This window comes from Mirounga leonina, unplaced genomic scaffold (genome assembly GCF_011800145.1).
Source record: "Mirounga leonina isolate KUSES-001 unplaced genomic scaffold, KU_Mleo_1.0 Mir_169, whole genome shotgun sequence".
NCBI classification, from domain to species: domain Eukaryota; kingdom Metazoa; phylum Chordata; class Mammalia; order Carnivora; family Phocidae; genus Mirounga; species Mirounga leonina.
In genome coordinates this window covers 18,343,856-18,368,588 of record NW_023270431.1, presented here as the reverse complement: position 1 = coordinate 18,368,588, position 24,733 = coordinate 18,343,856, and the positions used below count along the sequence as shown (strand labels likewise).

The 24,733-nt window shown below is 34.2% G+C and overlaps 1 protein-coding gene across 1 annotated transcript in view; it reads right to left on the bottom strand.

Moving 5' to 3' along the window:
- Window positions 1–24,733, bottom strand: part of EPHA6 (EPH receptor A6) — an 833,709-nt gene that overhangs the window by 262,973 nt on the left and 546,003 nt on the right. The window contains exon 7 of the mRNA XM_035015180.1: window positions 4,301–4,463. Within this exon, the coding sequence (XP_034871071.1) occupies window positions 4,301–4,463 (163 nt within the window). The remainder of the gene's footprint in view (window positions 1–4,300; window positions 4,464–24,733) is intronic.

The following is a 24,733-nucleotide window of genomic DNA, read 5'->3' as shown; positions in this document are numbered from 1 at the left end:
TATTTTTATTTCTTTTTCTAAAAAAATGTAGGTGTAATGTTATTATTGCTAAAAATTATACCAAACATCTTTTTTGAGAAGTTTGCAAGGATATGGATAGTACTGGCTATGTAGATAACTTTTTAATTTTAATTGTTATTTTTTTCTCCATTGAAAAGAAGCACATTTTCTCCAGAAAATAAGGACAAAATTATAATAAATATAAGGTGGTTAAAATTTCCTATTGTTTCATTCATATAAGCCAAAAAGTTCTGTACTTAATCTGTGTGGGTGTGTTTGATAGTTTTGCGCCTAATATGAATTTCACTTTAATACTGAGAAAATTCTTATATTAGCTTCTGACACTGATCTTTCACCTGTCTCAAGAAGATCCACATGGAATGTTTATATATTCTTACCTTCTTACTACTGATTCTGTAGTTTATTGTAATTTTGTTATATCTATTCTAAAAAGGTGGGAGAATCAATTACAGTACCTGATAAAAAGACCAGTATACAATAGGTACTCAATAAATGCTGTTAGTGGACATAATATTTAGTTGTACATTCTTTGTCAAAGAGAGATTAGCAGACATATGAAATACCAGCATTAAAACAGAAAAGTCTTTTGTGATTATACAGGAGTGATTATCTACCTATTCATGTATATATCTATCAATCAATTAATTACCTATATCTACCTATCTATCTGTCATCTATTTATCTCTCCATATATACATATGTAATGAGGTTATTCTGTAGACTTGGGGAGAGCAGAAACCAACAGGTCTAGGCCAAGTAGGCTCTTTTCATAGTGCTAGCAATCATAATTACTGATCTCTACATTTGTTTAGCCAGTTTCCACTACATAATCTGACTCTGGAAAAAAATCCAATTGCTGGTCTGGAAGAGCAAGAGCAGTAACTGTGATTGTTATTCAGATGCCTCTATATTTGTAGAACATTTGTGGGTTCAGAATACTATGATTTTGAAAAGGAGTTTTTTCATATTTTATATTACTGTCTTGTTGGCAAACTAAAAGTTGAAGCAAGTAAAACAGATATGGCTAGAGAGAATTAAATTGTAAAGTATTTCACTTTGCTTACTTAAAAAAAAAAATTGAATCAGACCATCAAATGAGAGAACCTCATCTCTCTTCCCCAACCCACCCCCATCTCTATGCATATATTGTAAAGTTAATTAAATAGAATGCACAAGAGAGAACTTAGTTCAGGTATTACTCAGGAAACAAAAGCTATAAAAATTAAAAGATGAGCTAGGAGGGTATGAAGAGAAAAAGACTGATGCTGGAGATTGGAATTCATATCATTATATACCTGAAATTTATAGTAAACCTGACCATATCCTACTACGACATCATTCACTGAAATTCTCTTCTGGATATAAACAGCATGCTTTGAAAATGCAATTTAAAACTAACCAGATAAAAAATGATCCTTTAAATGATTTTCCCTCTAGGCTGTAAATTGACTTGGGAGCCATTCTATTTACCCAAATTCCAGGTTTAGACAAACACATTTTTCAGATTCTTCTGAGACATTCTGTCTTTCATGTCATTTACGAATCAGTGATTCAGAACATGTTTTTTGCTGTCTGCTGTGGTCATTGTCAGATGGTTTTAGGGTTCTAATCCTGCACCTCCACTCACCGATTACCAGATTTTGGTAAAGCTACTTATGTTTCTAAAAGGAGAAATAATCTTGTCAGAATTAAAAAGATGAATTGTGTAAATTGCTCAGTAGAGGGTCTTGCACCTGTTACTGGTCATGTTACTCCCTAATCAAAACCCTCTCCCAGCTCCTCAGTATCATCAGAAGGCTCAATATCTTTCACGGGGCCAAAAGAGCACCTTCATGTTGGCCCTTTCTAACTCTCTTCCTTCAGTTCCCACCATTTCACCTTTTTGTCTCCTCACTGCAGCCACACCAAATTATTTTCTGTTCTTTAAATTTTTCATGCTATCTCAGGCCTCAGTGTTTTTGCTATTCTTTTACTACTCCTCTTTCAAGAATGAGCCCCATCTTCTCACCTTCCAACTGACCCCTTCATGACCCATTCATGCTAAACTAGGATTTCTTCTCTATGCTCTTAGAGCACCCTTTGCATATTTGTATGATAGTACATGTCACTAACCTTGTATTTTTTATTTAAATTTTCATTTTCTTCCCACAAATCTAGACTATGAATTATGTGAAGGCTGTTGGTCTTATTATTACTTTTTTAATCCCCAGAACCTCACACAGAGTATGGCACATATTAAGTGTCCTATACATTTTTGTTGGATGAATAAATATTATACTGGGTCATTGGTGAGCATGGGACCTTTTCTGATAAGGAATTTCAAAGTATGTATCTTTTTTATAACAGAAAGAATTCTAGTCCTGAAAGTACAATGAGTTGAAATTTAGAGTTAAACCAAATTAATTTTTTCATATTTAGATCAGAACTTTTTTTTAATTAGACTAGGTTGTTTTCTCTAGAAGTCCCAGATAAACACAAATGACTTATCTAGATTTAGCCCTATAAATTTGTCTGAGAATATATTTTTGACTTAATGATGTAATACTCAAAAATGTCATACTTTTAAAAAAGATAAATTTCTTCATCTGTGAACGAAAGTAAGAGAAGTGAGATGCAGGGATGCGGTACACAGCCAGAACAACACAGTGACAGGACTCTTCCCAGGACCAAACTTTCCTTGAATTGCATCCTCTGGCTCTGCGTGAAGGCAAAGTCTTGACATGGGAGCAGGGGAGAAAGAGTCAGCAGGACATAGCAGGGATGGCACTTTGAATATTTTTATATTGTTCTTAATTATGGAGCTATGTTTTTTTGATAATTACACTCTACTACCAATAATTTCATCTCTAGCTTGAGAAGCCAATAGTCTCCTGCAGGATTATAAATGATCATCACTGATATTACACATCCAGGTTATAAGTGTTCTTTTTATTCATTAGTTTACTCTCTCTTCCTAAGCTGTGTGCCTTCTTAATTATGTTGGTACTCTTCCACTTTTTAGTGAGATATAGTTGCAATGAGGGCATTCTTATGAATTGATACTGTTCATCAATGTAAAAACGACAACACTCCTTCCATCACAGAATTTGAAATCCAAACAGCTTCATTTTGGGGGAGTGACAAACTAGAGGAATTGTGGCCTGTTTCATGATCTTACCATTAGCACTTTTTAATAATTCAAATGAAAGAACTTGGCATGATGGTGGAGTAGTTCAGAGCACAGGCCTTGGAAAAAGGTAGCCCTCAGTTTCAAATTTTAGCTTAGCTTCTTACTAGTTGCATATATCTGAACAAATAGCTCTATTTCTCTAGAATTCTCTTTTCTCATGAGTAAAATTAGAAAAATCATACTGGTGTTATTGGATGTTGAAAGGTTTAAATGGAATAATATATATAAAATACATAATTTCTGGCACTTATTAGAAGCTCAATAAATGGTAGCTATTATTGTTATTTATAAAGAATTTTTATAATATATTTACTATTCTTGAATTCTTATATAAATATGGGTATTTTAGCAATGATGGGGACATATTTTTATTATAATTAGGTATTTGGACATTTTTCCATAGAGGAACATTGCAAAAGCCACCCATATTATCTTTACAAAGTTAGCAGTAAGATAGATTTCTAAAAGCAAAAAAACGAATTCAATGGTAGAGCAGGATTCAGACTAAATAAGACATTTCAAAGGCTTTGTTACATGACATTGGAACACCTCACTCCCTTCGTCTCCCATTTTGATTTTCAACACATCGAGGCTATGGAACTAATTTGAGTTTCTAATTAAGCCCATGTGTCTATATTTAAACTTATAATGTACATTTTAGTGGAGTTTTTCTCCTGACCACTGTTTTTTTTTTTTTTTTTTTTGATCTAACAAGCCAAAGCTGCACAATTTTGAACTAACTGCTAAAATCATTTGCTCATGGCTTTATTCTCTTCCAAGTTTTCATTAGTACCATATTATGATGCCAAGACTAGCAAGCAATTAGGCTAACACTGCCCATTGAGACTCTATGTTATAGCATGAGTGATGAATTCTGCATAAAGAGATGTATTTGGGCCACACTACAATTGTGGTAGAGTAAGGCATTTCATGGAGGTATTTAATGATAGCACCAAAACATTAAGCTAAATGACTCTATGAGTATTTACATGAACAGAATCCTGTTTGATGAGACTATTCACAACTGGGGACATTAGATTTTTAACTATCAGGTCAGATTGGAATAGTACTAAATTAACATCTTATTTTATATGTTTGTGTAAAACTTACTCTCATCTCCTGTTTCAAATTCAAACTTCTGACTGTAGCCACTGTATCCTGTTGCAGTCCTCACTCGGATATGAAATATGTACTTGGTGGCCGGCTTGAGGCCTGTGATGATGACACTGGGTGCCTTGGACCTCGTGGAGGAGTAGGTGAGCTGCTCATGCTCCTGGGGATAGAGAAGAGGAGAAAGGAAATGAAGCAGAATTATTCCACTTTTTCCTAGAAACAGTCTCAAGTTAAGCTGAGGAATTATGCTCTGAATATAAAAAATATTGATTAGAGAGAGGTGTGAGCATGGTTTTCCAAAATTTAGCATTTAGTTATTTATCATTATGATGCATATGATATGGTCTTGATTCAGAAATTTAGTAAGAGAGATGATTATCTTATATAAACTTGCACTTAGGAGTTTTGGTGATTTGGATTTCTGATCCAACTCTAAGGAATGGTGGTGGCGTGAAAGCACGTTCACACAGAATGGCAGCTGCACCAGGAGCAAAATGTGCGCATCAGGTCAGACCACACGGGCGGAGTGCGAGGCGCGGGGGTGGGAGAATTCAAGTACCCGCTACTCACTTCTACCCGCAGGTAGTGCCAAAATGCCGGCGCTATCCGTGGGTAGACCTGTGGGTGAGAGGAAAAGTAAATTAATTGTTTTTTAAAATTTGAAATAGTTTATCCTGAATCAATTGCTCTGTTCCAAAACTCAGTGATGCCGCAGTAGTTAACAACTCAAGTTGAGTCCAACTTGAAACATAAAGCTATGAAATTTTTCCCTTAAGGGAGAACTGACTTCTCCAGATATCATAGTTTATTTTTTAAAGATGCACAAGTTTCACAGTCATCGTGAGGTAGATTTTAAAACAGTCTGCCCGCGAAGGCGCATCAGAGACCCAGGAAGGTATGAAAGACTTACCCCACCTGCAGAATCAGAGGCAGGGATGGAGGCTAGGTTCCCAGGCACCTGCAGTTAACTGCCAAACTACCTCTCCTCACTAACAGGAAGGGTTTACCACAGCTGACTGAATGATCCGGTCAATCAGGGTCTTTCAAGGGGGCTCTCTTGCCCACCAGCTCAAAACAGGATAGTTCATTTTACCCACACATGAAAGAGAGTGTCCACAATGTGGTGGTCATGGAGGCAAATTAAATTTAATACTGTTTTTGTACAGGGTTACTGTTCAATTAACTTTATAATAATATTTTAATAGGGTATCTGGAAAAAAAAACTGTATTTGTATGAGTAAGTCTTCTAAATTCGTAAGTCAAAGTAGACCATCAGGTTCTCAAGTTAATTCTCCACTATGCTAATAAATCTAACGATAGAAATTCTCAGGGAGGGAAGTGACTTTCAAGATCATTAATTGAATCACACATTTGATGCCTAAATTCTATCTATAATATTCTCATCAAGGTTTCATTTAGCCTTTGCCTGAAAGTCTCTGCTGTTCAGGAGATCTTCCAGATTTACAAACGAAGTTATAAAAATCTACACATGTGTAGAATATGTCAAACTCCATTTATTTGCTGGGGATGCTTTAAGATTTGGAACTATGAAAATAATTTCCCTTAAGCTATTTTTGAGAAAAATATCCTATTCTTAAAGATCATTTTTAAATTTCATGGCCCTATTTGTCAGAACATTATATGCTACATTGTTCTTCTAAGTCTAGCTGAGGAATTGAATTTGCCATCTATACCCCAAATAGAACTATTTATTGAACACGAAATGAAAAGAAAAAATGTGTTAACAATAGCAACATTTTAACTAAAAAAGTCAAAACTGACAAACTGCAGTTTATATTTATCTCTAAGTAATTTTGAGTTTAGAAAGTAAATAAATACCTACCTAGCAAAAAATCCAAAGAAAGTCTATAAAGTCATTGAGGGTAGTAATCAATTAAGTGCTAAAGGAAGGAGCTAAGATCAAGGACTTTACAATTAGGCAGCTTAACACCCATACTGCAGAGTAGAGAAAAAAATTGCTTGTGCACTATTAGAAGAGATGATATTGTTTCTGGTAGAAATTTGCAAAACTTTTTGGATTTTCAATCTCACATACAAGAGAATAGTCCACCTTTTGCAGAATTTCTTGCAGTGTAAGAGTTATGGTGTATTTTGAGTGGTAGTCCACAATATGAAATGATGACTGAGAAAAAGGTTTTAAAGCCCTGAAAAAATAAACGTCATCTTATCCTTAAAGGGAGAAGATACAGATTTCAAAAATCTGCTCTTAGAATGGCAGCACACCAGTGACACACTGTCTTTGTTGCTTCATCAAAATGTAGCTAAATAGTAATTTCTTACTCAGTAAAGTTACAGGGAGGAAAGGACACCTTTGCAAACAGCGCGTAGCATTTCTGCCGTTATATACAAAAGTGTAACCGTAGCTACTCCATCTCTGGGATACAAATCCTCAAGTAGGAAATGTGCTTACATGGTTCCTCAACCTAAATCACAGCAGTGCAGTGATGACTGTTGTCTCAACGTCTTGCCACTTCTCACCTTGCCAAAGAGGAGGACTCAGAAAACAGCACTCTTGAGGGTTTCCTCCTTCCAGTGTACAGCAGCCCCCTTTCCTGCTGTTTCCAAGCTCTTGGGAGGCCAAGTTAGCACTTACCCATTACAACCATAGGGCACTGTAGTCCCAGAACTTTGGCTAATTGCTTCTGCTGTTATATCAACTCCAATTCTAAGGAGCAGTCACCAAGGAGAGACCATCCTTTGCCACAGAACAATCTAGACCTCTCTATTCCTCCTCAAAGGCTGAATTCTGGACATGTTTGAGTGGGATATGTGTGCAAGTTTTTCTGGAGATTGTACCACAGTGGAATTGCTGGTTTTACGACATGCATGTGTTCAATTTGCTAGGTAATCCATCCCGTTGTTAAATATGTTTTTCATCTTCACTAAATCCGTAGTGAAATCCCTTTTGCATTCTTTATTTTATTTAGTTTTGTATTTTTTTCTCTTGATCAAGCTTTCCAGAGGTTTGAAACAACTTTAGGCTTTATCTAATTGCATCTTTGTTTTCTATTATGTTTAATATCTGTTCTTACTATAAATTTTCTTTCTTCTTTCTAGTTTCTTTGTGTTAATTATGCAGTCTTCTAACTTCTTGCATTTCATGCTTAGCTCATTAATTGTCAGTATATCTTTTTCAAATACACAAAGTAAGTCTGCAAGTTTCACTCTCAGTACTACAGTAAGTTTTCATATGGTGTATTATCAATCAGCTCTAAGTATTTACTAATTTCCAAAACTATATGATTTTTTAATTCTTTGTGGTAGACAGATCTAGGATTGTCACCTGTACAGTTTTATGGTTCAAGAAAAGTTGTCAGGCAGTAAATAAGTGGCATAAAGTGAAGCATAACCCCACTGGTTGCACTGAACTATCGATAAGATAGTGGATTCTCATTGCTGAGCATACAGGCAGTCTTTCCCGTTAATGTTTACTGCTGGGAGTAAAACAGCTTGTTGCACCCTTTCTCCTTGGATGAGCATGAGTAATAGCACCAATTGTGAGAAAAAAAAATAGTAATGATGTACTTTACTATAATGTTATGTATAGCATTTAAAAAATAAATATATATACAATTTCCATTTTATATATTTGTATCTCTATATATTTTTAAAATCGTTCAAAACCAAATAGTATGAACATGAGTCACTGTCAAACAGAATGTGCATGAACTGAACTCTAGAGATGTTGACCTCACCGTTCTCTTCCCATGTGTAGATCTTACAGCCTAGACACTGCTCCTTCCCAGCTGCTGAGAATCAAGGCTTTTGGGGGAGTCTAGTCTTACTGTCACATCCAACCTTTCGTTTACCCTAACTACCGAATCTAGATTTATCTCTGTAGATGTCAACTCTTCATGGTAATTAAAAGGGATGTTCTTACCAGATTCTGGATCTTATTAGCATTTAATCGAAAAACTACAACTTAGTGAAAAGAAATAGGCTAAGGTGCCCAGTTCATTCGGTTACATCTTTCTAAAATCAGTGCTAGCATAGCCTGTATCAACAAAAGGCAGCATGTAGAGAATTCTGGGTTGGAATTTTCTTGTCTTGGGCTTGGTCTTGGTTCTACTTACATTATGTATTTTGGTAAGTCACCTTGAAGAATTTGATTTACTCATACAGCAAATTCATTCATTCCAGAGACACTGAATGCCCACTATGTTTAAGGGGGGTTCTAGGGCACTCGAACAGATGTACGTTACATAATCACCAAAGTTCTAACTAAGCAATTAAATTCTATAATTATTTTTATGTCAGAAATACAAGTCCCCTCTCTTCTACTGTGACTCATTCTCATCAGTCCTTATCACACTCTTGGTTTACCACTCCCACCAGTGGAAGTAGATTCAATAGGCCCACAAACTGGTCATCATTTAGCTGGTTTGCTTTCTCTTAAAATCTTTGGGTCTAGGGAGACTTCGGTGAGATGTTTCCTCTTTGCTTGACTATTTTATTTTAAATTAATTGGATTGTGTGTGATTAAAAATGTTGCAGACTTTTTTCTAAAAACATGTAGATCTAAAGATAGACCAGCAATCATAAGAGAACCATGATTTATGCAATGCTTTATAATACACATTCTTTATATAATGCTCTTAATAATCTTGTGAAGCAAGAAGAACTGATAATATCTTTATTCTCACCTAACATACGATGAAACTGGTCAAGAAAGCATAAGTCACATAACTAGTTAGTTTCCATTCAAGTTGTGCTTTTTCACTATGTCCAATTAAGGCAGATGTGTCCAGGGCAAATAGGCTTATAGATTAGACTTTGAGCCAAAGTCAGGTCTTTACATTTTACATTTACAGTTTTGATCATCTAATCACTAGAAATAACTTTAAAGACATCCTGTGAGCCAGATAGCAATGATTTGATGGCATCAGAATATTTTTATAGGAATACCTCCTCAATGACAGAGACAATTCTCAACATTAAAGGTTTTACTTAGTTATTTCAAAGATAAAATTATTTTCTAATATGGTTAACACATCCATGCATCCTGCCTTTATTTTCATTCACTTTTTTATAGTGTGTCATATAGACAGATTCCAGGAAATTCAGGGGGCTTATCACTCATCAAATCTTGCATGGAACATAAACTATTCTTGTTCAGGGCTGGGAATACAATTTATTTGATAAGGTTTGCGAGATCCTTCTAGAATTTTTGATGTATGAAGGTACCTGAATGGCTTTATTCATAGAACGGTACTAGGAGGACAGATTAAAGAACTGCTGGATTTTCTTTTATCCTTTCAAGTCATACCAACTGTAAAATGATCAGAAATAGGCCAAAAAATTATCTGTGATTACTATCACAATCATTATTATTACTATTTACTACTATCATTATTATCTTAGCAATGTTTTAATTAAGTCAAAGGTAAAGTTCTTATTCTATCGGCTAGCAGACTGAAGCTATAGATTCCTAAGAAAATAAAACAGTATTGCAAGTGGATTTTAATGGCTCTGCTAGGAGTTGCCTAAGTCATTTTTTTTTTTTTACTTTTTTTTTATTATGTTATGTTAATCACCATACATTACATCATTAGTTTTTGATGTAGTGTTCCATGATTCATTGTTTGCGTATAACACCCAGTGCTCCATGCAGAATGTGCCCTCTTTAATACCCATCATCAGGCTAGCCCATCCCCCCACCCCCTCCCCTCTAGAACCCTCAGTTTGGTTCTCAGAGTCCATAGTCTCTCCCCCTCAGATTCCCCCCCTTCATTCTTTCCCTCCTGCTATCTTCTTCTCCTTCTCCTTCTTCTTCTTCTTTTTTTTAACATATACTGTATTATTTGTTTCAGAGGTACAGGTCTGTGATTCAACAGTCTTACACAATTCACAGCACTCACCATAGCACCTACCTTCCCCAATGTCTATCACCCAGTCACCCCATCCCTCCCACCCCCTGCCACTCCAGCAACCCTCAGTTTGTTTCCTGAGATTAAGAATTCCTCATATCATTGAGGTCATATGATACATGTTTTTCTCTGATTGACTTATTTTGCTCAGCATAATACCCTCCAGTTCCATCCACATCTAAGTCATTTTTTAATCCCTTTTCTCTCTCCATTTCTGTGTCTGCCTTTCTCACCCTGCCTCTCAGTCCCAGATGCAAACACATACACACATTCATTAAACAATACATGATAGAAGCCTGTGGGAGACATCACCACAATAATTTTAAAACTAAACAAATTAAAACCACATTTAGAACATGACTTATTATCTGCAGAAAGATATTTTTTTCTGAAAAAAATCAAGAACTGCATGGCCTAAAAACAAAGTTTGAATGGTTATCAAAGAATCCTGTTGCCTAAACAATGATATTAGCAATTCTGAAAATATTTTACTTTATTAAAAGAAAGTTCTTCACATGATCTTAAGAAAAGAAAAGCTTGAGTACTAGATCTGCTTAGGGTGTAATGATTGCTTCCTGAAGGAGAGAGGCACTGATCTGGTGGATTTTATTTCATGTGTTCCTATTAAGAATGAGCCCTACATGGAGGCAGGTACTTATATATTATACCCTGGATGAAAGATTTCTTAAGATTTTTCATATCTTCACTTTGATGATGCAGTCTTCTGATTGCTGATGTGAATTCCCAAGTGCCATAGAAGTAGACATAAATGTATTTCTTTCTGGAAAGAACAGGCTTCCATAAAATTAATGCATGGACATTCTGATTGCTTCTTCAATTTCTTTTTGGATTTAATTGAAATGAATCAATCTCTGAGAAAATTATCAACTCCTAATGCACTGCAGTTGCAGGACTTGCAAAATAGAGAATCAGATGAGCTGTGTGAACCCAGGAATTGAAGTTATAGCATGCCTGTAAAATAGGCATAATCATAAAAGAGCTCAGAGTACTAAAAACTCATCCATTTCCATTCTTTTATTAGTTGTCTTAACTCATCCCACTGAAGTGTTGATCTATTCTTTTTTAAGAGATCTTAAAAAAAATTTTTTTTTAAGATTTTATTTATTTATTTGACACAGAGAGAGAGATTGAGAGCACAAGCCGGGGAAGCAGCAGTCAAGGAGAGAGGGAGAAGTAAACTCTGCGCTGAGCAGGGAGCCCGACTCGGGGCTCAATCCCAGGACCCTGAATCATGACCTGAGCTGAAGCCAGACGCCTAACCAACTAAGCCACCCAGGCGCCCCTTAAGAGATCTTTAGAGAGAAAGAATCTTATTCTACTCTAGCCAAACCATAAGGTATAGAGAAAAGTTCTTCCTAAAACATAACTTAATTATCTCACTGAAATCTGAAAGCAGTATTTTTTTCTTAATATGTGGGAACTGTCTCGTAACGATTGAACTAATAAACCATTACTTTCTATCTGCCATTTATGATTTTCTACCAAGAAATCCCTAGAGAATTAACTGAAAAGATTCGCAACTAATAAGTGAAGTCAGTTAGATAGCCAACATACAATTATCAGTGGATTTCCTATATACTAGCAATGACCAATTAAAATTCTACTTTAAAATATTCCAGTTACTGTATCAACAGAAACCTTACAATACTTGAGTATATGACAAAAAATTGTGCAAAACCTGAATGAATAAATCCATAACATTTTACTGTAGAGACCAAAAGGAAAATTCCTTACTTATCTTCTCTTATTACAATCTAAGACCTTTAGTAGCATATTGCATAATAGAAGTAAAAGCAGGAACTTTATTTTCCTTTGTTCTTTAATGGAATGGCTATTAATGTGCAACTGTTAAACATAATTACATCTGACTTAGGTTTTTGGTAGATAACCAGTTGAGGACTTTTCTTTTTTCTTATACTGTAATTACATTTGTATTGTGTTTTTAAAATGTGAAATGAATTCTGAATGTCACAAAACAATTTATCTGAATTTTTCAAGTTCATTATATGTTTTTTCACCTTAATGCATATGCTTATGAAGAACTATCTTTGCATTCCTAAGATAAATTCTACTAGTCAATTCTTGTTCACAATATAGTATTATAATTTTTATTGCAATTTTGGATTCGATTTGATAATATTTCAACTAGAATATTTAAACCTATGTATATAGATAATCTTGGCCTAGAGTTTTCTTGTATTTTCCCATTTTTGTTATCAATTACTGGTTGTGATATTTGGATTAGATTGTATTTAGAGAATATATTATGAAACTTTCTCCTTATTAATGTTCTGGAATAATTTAACATGGGAATTATCTATTCCTTGAAAACTTAATTGAAATGGACCATTTTGGGAGAAGACATTAACCATCTTTTAAAATTATTTTATCCTATATCGCATTGTCTTCTAGTTTAATTTTGGTAATTAAGAGAAAATTATCTACTAAATTTATGTTTTACATTTATTGTTGTAAATTTATATCTAGTCTTGTCCCATCATTAAAAATCCTTTCCATAAGTAACATTTTCCACCTTCTTGGCAAGCTTATTTATTTAAGAACTTGGTTTTGATTTTTTAAAATCAAAGATGCTTTTATTGATTTAATTTAATTAATTTTTAAGAATCTTATACTTTCCACACTTTTTTTTCCTGCATTGATCATATTACACAGGTTTGGGTGTATGTGTATCTCAATGTCTTTCATTTGAAAATAATTTATAATTTAAGTTTGTTACCCTTTAATAGGTGATATTTAAGATTATATTTTAAATTTTCAAATGCATAAATTTTGGGGGTAAGTTGGGGAGGTTTTTAAAAAGTTTTTTATTTTGTTGCAGGATTTTCAAAGAATGATTCAAAGAATCATGGAATAATTTTATACAATCTGGTCCCTCCCTGTAGTTATTTCAGTGTGTGTCAATATATATCCCCAAGAAGACTGCAATTTCTTCAGACATGTGATCTATATTTCCCTCAACAAAACAAAAACAAAAAAGCAAAGGAGGGCTGGATGCATAGTTAGGGTTTAATATACGTCTAGTGATTGATATCCACAGAGGAATACCTAAATCATTCAACACAGGGGGTATCTGGTATAGTTCTGCTCACATATCATTGGGAACTGGATCCTGAAACTGTTGCTTCCAAGTTGGAGTGCAACAAGGGATGGCTTCTAGCTCACACTGATTCTCCTGTGAGCAGATCAAAGTTAACCCCACCAGTGGGGGAGATGGGCCTGGTGCCCAACAAAGGTGATTGCCCCAGAGACATAAACAAGCTAGAATCATTATTCTCTTCTCACATTTATTGATATACATAAGACAGAGTTTTAATTGGGAAAAGAAGGGGTTGACAAGCTAGTTGGTAGGATATTCTACACCAGTGGGTAGGGTGTTCTGACATGTTTTCTTAGGTAAAAACTGGCCACTGCTATAACAAATTACTAATGATGCATAAGTAAGAAAAATGTAGAAGTCAGTATTCTAAGTACACAACTACTTTCTGACGGCACTTTTGGAGGTGTATCATTTCACATACCATGGCTGTAATTTACGACAATCAACTCTTGATTAGCCCCAGGGATCCAAAATAGGAGGTAACCCCAAATCACTTTGAAATGCATTCATGATTTTTTTCTTATATTCTTTCCAGTATGTATCATGCTTCACCCCCAATGAAACTTAAATGCATTCCTTGAACATTAAATGTTAAGCAATAGTAGGAGATGGCACAAATGGACACCTGATGATAGGAGAATATTGATCTGGAATTAAATATTCATAATTGATTATCAGAAAAGAGATAACTTATATGTAATAATTAACTGCTTGAAAGAGTGGTTAAATATACTGTTAGGATAAATGGCTAAATTATTATACTGTTAGGAGAAATGGCTAAATTATTATTAAATTTAGAAAATACTGGTCCTAGGATGAGACCAATAGGATCCTAGTTGTAGCTAGTTCATCTATGAAGATTGGGAAGGTTATATCACCTCAAAGGGTCAAGCTTGTTGTAAGGATAAAGCAAAATGATGTGTAAAACTTTTTTACAGGCTCCAGCAGATGTGTAGTATAGCACAATTTCTTTATTTTAGGACTATTACTGGTAGGTGGTACATTTAATCCGGGGCAATGATAGGCTTGTGCCTTAACGTAATTCTGCAGATGCTAATGAGAGGTCTTTTAAAAAAAAAAATTGTGTGTGTTTTGTTTCCCTTTTAACCTTTATATTCCCATTGCTTAATGCAGTATGCCTAGAATATTATAGGCTCTCATATTAGCCAAATGATTGAATAGAGAAATTAATGAATTAATTGCTCTATAAGTTTAGATTTTAAATTCTGTCTATTGGCATAGCAATTTAAAATCAGTTTGCACAAATTAATGACAATTCAAATGAGAGATTAGAAAGCAAATTAATGACAATTCAAATGAGAGATGAGAAAAATTGTTTTGCAGGCTTATAGTACTTCCACAATCAAAATGCAATAATATTATATCAGTATAGCTGGCTTGGTTTTTTTTTAGGAACATTGTGGAGAACATCCAAGATTCTACTTGCCAAAATATATTTTGCAAAATATATGCTTATGAAAAACTAAGATTTGTGTTGAAATATCTGTTAATACATATCTCTTAATATTTATTCAGTTTTAACATTCCCATCTGTCTTCATGTAACCTACCTTCATACAGAAGGGACATAGGTTTTTCTTTTGTGCTCTATGACTCTATAAATATTTATAAGGGTGTTCAAGCAAAAATTAAATGTTTAAAACTTTTAGCTGTCCCTGAAGAAAGTGCCTCCCACTCAAAAGTTCTTAATGATTTTCTTAAAAGTACAACATAGATAATTTTAAATTTGTAATTAATTCTTAATGTTTTTGATAATTTTGCATGAGTTTTAAAAACAAGTGTAAATTTTGGGCGCCTGGGTGGCTCAGTTGGTTAAGCGACTGCCTTCGGCTCAGGTCATGATCCTGGAGTCCCGGGATCGAGTCCCGCATCGGGCTTCCTGCTCGGCAGGGAGTCTGCTTCTCCCTCTGACCCTCCTCCCTCTCATGCTCTCTGTCTCTCTCTCTGTCTCAAATAAATAAATAAATAAAATCTTTAAAAAAAAAAAAAAAAACAAGTGTAAATTTTGTCATAGCAACACATATACAGATAGAAAAAGGAGGAAATACATGTAATAATAAAACATTAAAAAATCATATTTATTGGAGTATTGAAGGTTGGTAAAGTTATTTTATTTAAAAGGAGGAAATGAGAAGGAAAAATCATAATCATAAGAATATTTAAGGATTATACTTAGTTTAAACTGAACATTTTTAGAAAAATTTACAAATTCCCACTGAAGCCTGAAGTTTAGATCAAGTATTAAAACAGCTACCTAAAAGCTAGATAAAAACAACTTTGAAGATAAAATTAGGATAAGTTAGTAATAAATGCCACCTAGAGAGAGAAAAAAACACCAAATATCTTTGGAAACATTAATACACACATGTTGACTTCTTCAAATATAAATGGTATTCTAAATGTCAAAATGACTGTTTTCAAAGTTAAATTATTAGAACAATATGGCTGAATGGAGTGGTATAACCTAGAAAGGCAACTCATGTATGGTGCCTTGGTTAATTCTACCTAACTGTGCGATGTGGATTTAAAAAATAATAAAGCTAGAAAAGAGAATCTGTTTTTCAAAAAGCAAAAATATAAAGCAGTTTTTTCACAATAGTGCTAACTGAAATACCTAACAGGTAAGAAAAATAAAGGATAGCAGAAGACAAATCTTTGAAAATGAGATAACTAGAGCAAATGCAGGTGACTGGCCCCTAAAACTATCTCATGGTTGCTAGGTTTTCCAATAGAATGGAAGCAAATAATAAGGAAGTTAAGATGGGTAGAATTTCACTAGAGTGAGAATGCTTGTAGAATAAGAAAAAAAAAAAAAAACATTTTGTACAAAAGCCTCCACTGGAAACAGTATCATTTGTGAATATCAGGTAAAGTCTTACATTTGTCCAAACTGTCCACAAAACATGATATAAGGACTGCTTCTTGCATTGAAAAGAAAGCAGAAAGTCATTTAAACATACAAGCATGAGAATTCCTTAACATCATTTGGAATAAGACAGAAACACTTTCTGCAGATTTATTTTTTCATTTTTATGCTTTCCATTTAAATATGTTTTGTCACCATGGTGAAACTTTATTTTTTTATATTTGTTTATGGTCTTAATTGTGATCTGATGACAAAATGTTCAAAATTAAAACAATCTGTTAAGATTGATCTACAAAGCTACAAAGCTTAATTTAAGTTTCAAGGAACATAGTCCCACCTCCCCCCAAAATTTTAAAGTTCCTTTAGAAGTGATATCATCTTGACTTGAAAAGTATCACATTATACTCTAAATAACTCAATATTCTCAGTTAATGATCCTACGCAGTCATTGATTTTGACTTTCCTCAGAGGACTGGTAATATTAAAATGTGCATCAAATGAATGCCTCAAGATTTATAATAAAATGTAAGTTTATCTAGATACTGTGCTGGAAAACTAAGTAATATTTCATCCCTGAGAGAAAATAAGTAACATAATAGTAATAAACAGACTGTTGTTGTTGACAGTTTCCCACAGAACACACACATACACACACACACCATTCTATTTCCAACGTGGGTATTTGAAACCAAAGGAACTTGTAAATATGTCAATGACCACAGACAGTGTTAAATAAATGTAGAGGAATTGAAGGCAAAGCAAACTCATTTCCCGGTAACATTATTTTAATTTGTATCATTATCAAACAGTGGATACATTAAAATGGATATATATTATTTATTTACTCATATGCATAAACTAGTTTTGAAATCAAGTTAGAATGAGAGAAAACTACGTATGATGAAGCAGTAAGTTAAATTGAGGGTAAAAGGAAAAATAATCTCACCATAGTAAAGCAGTCACTGTTCTGTGGCCACAGATGTTGCCCATTTTATTTTTATTATTATTTTTTTAAAGATTTTATTTATTTATTTGAGACAGAGAGAATGAGAGAGAGAGCACATGAGAGGGGGGAGGGTCAGAGGGAGAAGCAGGCTCCCTGCCGAGCAGGGAGCCCGATGCGGGACTCGATCCAGGGACTCGATCCAGGGACTCCAGGATCATGACCTGAGCCGAAGGCAGTCGCTTAACCAACTGAGCCACCCAGGTGCCCCAGATGTTGCCCATTTTAAATATGCATGCAGTTTGTAACTTGGGAGGGTTGGCAGTGTTAGTAATGGATGCTTTTTCCTTGGGCCAGCAGATATCTCCTTATTTCCAAGTTTGGATAATTTGATCTGTATAACTATTTTATTTGTAACGAATACACTGGCACAACACAATATATAGTCCAAATTCAAAGAACTGGAAAAACTTCTTTGTGGAAGTTTTCTCTCTTTTTTCTTTACTTTTATGAATTATTTTTTTCTTTTTGCTCTGCAATATTTTCAGATATAATTATTTAAATAGACTTTGAATTTTCAGCATTTCATACACATTCAAAATTAACAAATTTGCTTTGGCCCAGTACTGAAAACTATTTTTTTAAAGTTAGTATAATTTAGAAGCAAAGCATTTAATGTAATATTATGCAGGTCTAAAATCAAGTAGTATGGCAAATTAAGGATGGTTGCAAACTCCTTCACACCCCTCCCACTGAAGAGTCAGGATTCTGCCCCCTCCCCTTGAATCTGGTCTAGCCTGTGACTGATTTGACCAGTAAAGTAAAAGTGATAAACTGTCAGTTACTGGTTCAGCCTCTACGGAAACTGGCCGTTTTCAACTTGGTCTTGGAACTTCATTGCAGTCTAGGAAGTAGGATTAGGCTGAGACTGCTGAACTTCATGGAATCCCAAGAAAACCATGTGGAGGGCCCTTGGGGAGAGAAGTCATGAGGTGAGGGGAGAAAGAGAAAGAGGGAGTGCAAAGGAAGAGAGAGGATGAGGGAGGGGAGAGGTGATGATAAGGAGAGGATGATGCAAAGCCAGTCCCCAGGTGTTCTAGTCCCTAGCCTATTTTCTATCCTCTCAGCTGAGGTTCCAGAAAGTGTGCAGCAGAGATGGGCTGGCCCTGTTGTATTTGGTTCAAATTCTAGATTCACAGATGCATGAGATATAATATTTACAGATTATTATTTTGAAGATTATATCATAACATATAAAATTTACTCAACTTAAACATCCCAATTATCTGATTCTTTGGAAGGGTTTATACATTTTTAGTCTGAAATGACAGGTTAAATTAGTCAAAACAAATCAACTGAAAGTATAAACAGAACATAATGCAGTTAAATTTTTTTTTCTTAATGTTAACACTTTGTTAGTACTTACTATGTGGCAGACTCTATAAGTACTCCCAATACTCAGAAAATCCTCAGAGCTACTCTATGAAGTAGGTTTTACAAATGACAAGACTTAAGGGAGCCTGGATGGCTCAGATGGTTAAGCATCTGCCTTCAGCTCAGGTCATGATCCCGGGGTCCTGGGATCGAGTCCCGCATCGGGCTCCCTGCTCCGCGGGGAGCCTGCTTCTCCCTCTGCCTCTCTCTCTCTCTCTCTGTCTTTCATGAATAAATAAATAAAATCTTTAAAAAAAAACAACAAAAAAAAAACAAATGACAAGACTTAAGAGAGAGGTTGTAAGTTGCCCAAGGTCACTAAGGAAGTTAGTGGGAAGGTGGGATTTGAATCCAGATTGTATAGCTCTGGATTCTGTATTATTACATTATGTAGCTTCCAATATTAAATATTGCAATACAGCCACAAATCACTAAGAATTTTATATATTAAGTATGCTAGATATTATATTCCCTTTTTATTAATATACTGACAAACCTAAATGTAAAGAAAACAGTTAATCTAGATTCTATATATCATAAGTAATCTACAGTCCTAACCATAGTACATGAGCCTCTGAAATTCAAAGTACTTAGTCTAGCAAAGGTTGAGATAGATTACATTTTGTTACTGTTTTATGGCATTTATTACTCTCACATATTCACTCTCTCTACATAAGTCAAGAGGATCATTTGGAAGAATGAAAATGTTGCTTCTTCTATCATAATTAAATTGTGTATCCAAGCTCACCTATGAAGGCAACCTAGAAAGAATTAGCCAAACTAATTTTTTTTATTTGTACTTTCATTTCAATTTCTTCATCATAGTGAGTTTAGGAGGATACCTATGCTACAAATCAGAAGATGGAAGATTTTCTAGGTTTTCTAGGTTTTAAATGGGGATTTCTAATTCTGTTATAGTCTCAACAGGATCTTTTATATATATATATATATATATATATATATATATATATACACACACACACATACATATATAGGATCTTCTATATTTACTGATAAACTGAGTGATCTTACTGATTAAAGCACTGGATTGGAATTTCTGTGACTCACAGGACAGATGACCTTCAGCATGTCATAATATTACTGAGCCACAGTATAATAAGATGAAAAAATGAGCATAAAAACCTCAGCTCTAGCCACTGCACAAATTCGTTGTGATGGATCAAATAAGAATGTATATGAAAGCGATTTCTAAACTGGGACATCCTTTTCAAATGTAATATAGAATGATTATTTTTGCTGTTGATGTTATTAAATAGATGTCCATGCAGTTTCTGGAAACATCTGTCTCTTAGAGTAGGACATTTTATTTTATTTTATTTTAAAGTTTTTTATTTATTTGAGAGAGAGTATGAGAGAGAGAGGGAGAGATCATGAGCAGGGAAGAGGAGCAGAGGGAGAAGCAGACTCCACTGAGCAGGGAGCCCGATGCAGGACTCAATTCCAGGTCCCCATGGATCATGACCTGAGCCGAAAGCAGATCCTCAACCGACTGAGCCACCAGGGCGCCCAAGATATAATTTTAATAATGAAATATATTCTGAGTTAGTGGATGAAAATTGCTTTGGTTATTTAGTAAATTCATCACCCAGAACCACAGAAACTTTCATTTCTTAATTCAATGTCAAGTTAGTAGGATAAGTCAGCAAAGTGCCCAGGTGTCTGATGTTGTAGGTGATTAGGTGTGCAGTTGAGACCTATATGTGAGAATAACACTAATGTCTACAGATTCCTTCAAATGACAGATACTTTCTTTTTTTTTTTTTTAAGATTTTATTTATTTATTTGATAGAGAGATAGCAAGAGCAGGAACACAAGCAGCTGGAGTGGGAGAGGGAGAAGCGGGCTTCCTGCCAAGCAGGGAGCCCAATGTGGGACTTGATCCCAGGACCCTGGGATCATGACCTGAGCCGAAGGCAGACGCTTAACAACTGAGCCACCCAGGCGCCCATGACAGATCCTTTCTTAGAGTCAGGGACTTGGTCCTTAAGTCAGTTACTTGCGTCTGTGGACATGACCAGTTGGCTAGTTAATGTTGCCTTCACTGGTACAATGACACCAATCTGAGATTTAAAATAGTGATTTGAATGCAATAATCTTTGACTGTGACATGTTTCAGGAGCTAGGAGGGATTATACGTCTGCCAACTACCTCCATTTATCAGCCATGCTGTTGCTGGGCAGCAATAAAAGACCTTCATTACTATGCTAACCAAACATTGAACTAAGTCTATACATGGTCTTTTTGTTAAAATATGAAGTTGTTAAACATGCTAAGATAAAAACTGTTATGATGCATAATTCACTAAATAGGAGGAAAATTACCAAGGAGTTGTTTATAACAGCAGTTGTAATAGCTAGACACATTCAGGCATAACTAAATTAGGACAGAAAGATTTCAATCAATCCACCTGCTGTGATATACCCATGAAATCACAAGAATCAAGGGACATATGGAAATAATGATTGCACTGATTGTCTTCTTTAAATGTCTTTGTGTGAAATAGAAGGATCAAACACAGGTTCTGGGAGCAATTTGCCTTTGCCAACTGAAACTTGGCCAAAAACAATTAATTTATGTTGCATTCAACCATGAAGAACTGCAGAATATTTCCTCAGCTAAAACTTTACATTTTCTCATTACAGACTTCTGATTTTCTATTACTAAAAGTTTAAGGAGGATCTAAATTAATTATAATACTTATTTTTAGTCTGTGGAAATGTTGATATTTCTAATAGTATTTAAGTCACCAGTTTCTAATTAAAATATACAGCTATATAGGAATATAAACCTGTGTTTTTCAACATATATAAATTGAGACAACAAAATCTCAAGAATAAAAACCTAAACAAACTCAAATAGTATATAAAATTAACAACAAAGTTAAAACCATTAAAGAAAAGCAACTTTTCAGATATTAAAGCCCTTACAATAATCAAATTATTTTCTAATTTTCCATTTAGATACCCAAGTAAATGGACAGATTTCTATTTTTGTTTGTTCCCCTAAAAAATCAGATTAGTATGGATTCTACAAGGTCACTGCAAATACATGATATTGAAATACAGCCAAATTCTGTAGCAACATAAATGTTTTTATGAGCAGCAGGTGTATTCTTTGAAAGACTGTAAAGCTATTAACAGCTCAGTAAGGAGTACATAATAATAGGCTGTTAACTCAACCTCCCTTACAAGAGTACCAAGGAAGGACATTTGAAACCATTAAGACAAATGCATTTTAAAAAGTATCCAGTATGAATGCTTTATGAAAAAAGGTTTATTTAAACGTTACATCATTAAAGTAATGAATGTAGTCTTTGATTTCAATATGTCTATCCAAAAGAGTTATTTAATTGCTCCAAGTAAATATACAATCATAATTTTGAAACCAAATATGTTCTAGTCTTGATAGGTACTTGAAAAATGAATTCTAAGATTATTTTTTTGCAAGTTCCAGAATTTGAGGTTTATTCCAACAAAAATTTATAATACCTACTAGAGGTGTCTGCCACCTGAGAGTTTAATACACCTATTTTAATAAATGAATGAGTGATTTCCTAAGATATTTTATATATTGTTGACATTTTAGTTGCTCACTTTGTAAAAATTATTTGTGATTTAATTCTCATAAGGTCACCTCTAGGTATATGATTAATTTGTCATATTTTATACAGCTGTAAACTATTTTATTTCTAAACTATTTCTATAAGTTTACTTATTGCTCCACATATATTTTTCTAATCCTCTGATAGTTTCCCACATTTGAATTCTAGAATTTCATCATATGGGATTCATAGCTTGATTAGCTAATATAATATTCTTATTAGGTCTTTGAGTTATTTCCATTTTTAAAAAAACAATTAGAATTGTGATGGTGGTATAATCTTTGTACAGAATGACCTTCCCAAAAATTGGTATGTTTTATCTTAAGGAGTTTTCTCCAGGTGGAAATATTTGGGTCAAAATGTATGAGAAGTTTTATAGTTCTTTATGTATTTCTAGCTAGTGCTTTAGAAAAATTTAACTCTATTATAGTGCTAAAAAAAAGTCAAAGGAGTTTGGTTTTATTAGTTTATTGGAACTATTTTCATCCATAGAAATAAAAAAAATGAGGCTGTCAAAATGTTTCTGATTATAGGCTGTTTGTGAGGCATAGAATATTTTGTGATGCTCAATGAGTTATAACTAATTCATTGTTTTTTTCAGCAGTTTGAATTAAGAGTTTCATATTAAATTATTTAATTTGATTTAACTATAGAACTATGTAATGTTTAAAATTTAATAAAAATAGAACAAAAATATTTACTTTTATTTTTTCTTCCTTAGAGCTCTTGATTCAAATTCATGCTTCAGTGAAATAAACAAAACTACACATCAGAAGAGCAGTTATTTAATAAAGATATTGGGAGTGATTTACTGTGGCAAGCATATTATTTTTCCAAAGCCCTCATTGGGAAAATAAAGAAAAAACATTCAGAGGGAAAAAGGATACATACATCACTTTAAAATAATATTTTCTTGCTGTAAAAGTCTGAATGAGCTAAAACAAACATTCATGTTTTTATAATTTCTACACTTGGCAGCAATAAATTTTGGCTTAAAATAGCATTTCCCAAAGGTTTTTCCACGAACAGTATTTCTAAGGAATATATGTCATTAAGGTAAATTTTTTAAAAGTTCTATGATTGTGTAAGTTTGTGTCTTCTGGTGAGCAGATTACAAATCATTCCATCATCATTTCAAAATGAAGTTGAAGATATTTATGGACAGAAATACAAGTGTAGGTAAATGGGAAAGAGATCAATTAGACAAGGAGAGCTTTCAGAACACATGCACAATGCAGGTCTGATTCCTCTGAAAAAAGAGGTGAAGAAACAGGACTGGGTAGAAAATGTCTCAGATGGCAGTGCGATTCTGAAAGTCTTGGCCAGGCATTTGGGAGCCCCAGAGAGAACATTGTCTGTTAGAAGAGTTCTGCATTTGTCAAGAAAGGCCTGCCTGGCATATCCTTGCTTAAAAAGTATTATCACATCTGTATGAGTGCATAAACACCACATTATTTAGTTTTGTAGGTCTTTGAAATTTCTACAAATATTGTTATACTGTATGTAGTCTTCTGAGACTGCATTATGTTTCTAAGTTTATCATACTGTGACATTACACTGTTCACACCATTCATTTGTACATTATGTTCAAGCGCATTTATATGTAGTATTCATTCATTTTCACTACTATACATTACTCATGTCCCACTATACTATAATTTAGTCCCTTTCTTGATGAAATTTATTTTTTTTTAAAGATTTTATTTATTCATTTGACAGAGAGAGAGACAGAGAGAGAGGGAACACAAGCAGGGGGAGTGGGAGAGGGAGAAGCAGGCTTCCCGCTAAGCAGGGACCCCGATGCGGGGCTCGGTCCTGGGATCATGACCTGAGCCAAAGGCAGACGCTTAACGACTGAGCCACCCAGGCACCCCGAAATTGATTTTGTTAACAATGTTTCCTAAAACAAGAAAGGACTGTTGGTGGGAATGCAAACTGGTGCAGCCACTCTGGAAAACAGTGCGGAGAATCCTCAAAAAGCTAAAAAAAAATAAAAAAATTAAAAAAAATAGAACTATACTACCATCCAGTAATTGCACTACTATTTACCCCCCAAATACAAAAATACTAATTCGAAGGGATACACGCATCCCAACAGCATCATCTTTTATAGCAGCAGCATCTACAATAGTCTAATCATAGAAACAGCCAAGTGCTCATCGACTGATGAATGGATAAAGAAGATGTGATATATATATATATGTATATATATATACACACATACATACACACACAGCCAGGTGTTGTATGGAATTGTTGAATCACTATATTTTACACCAGAAACTAATATTACACTGTATATTAACTAACTGGAATTTAAATAAAAATGTAAAAAAACCCAACCAACAACAAAAAAATGTTTCCTTAAACATTCTAGGATATTTTCTTAATCACACATGTAGATTTTTACGGTATATACGTAGCAGTAAAACTGCTGAGTCATTGGATATGAAAATATAGAAATTTATAAAATTATTACCCCAAATGATTTATCAATCTACACCCATTCTAATAGCGT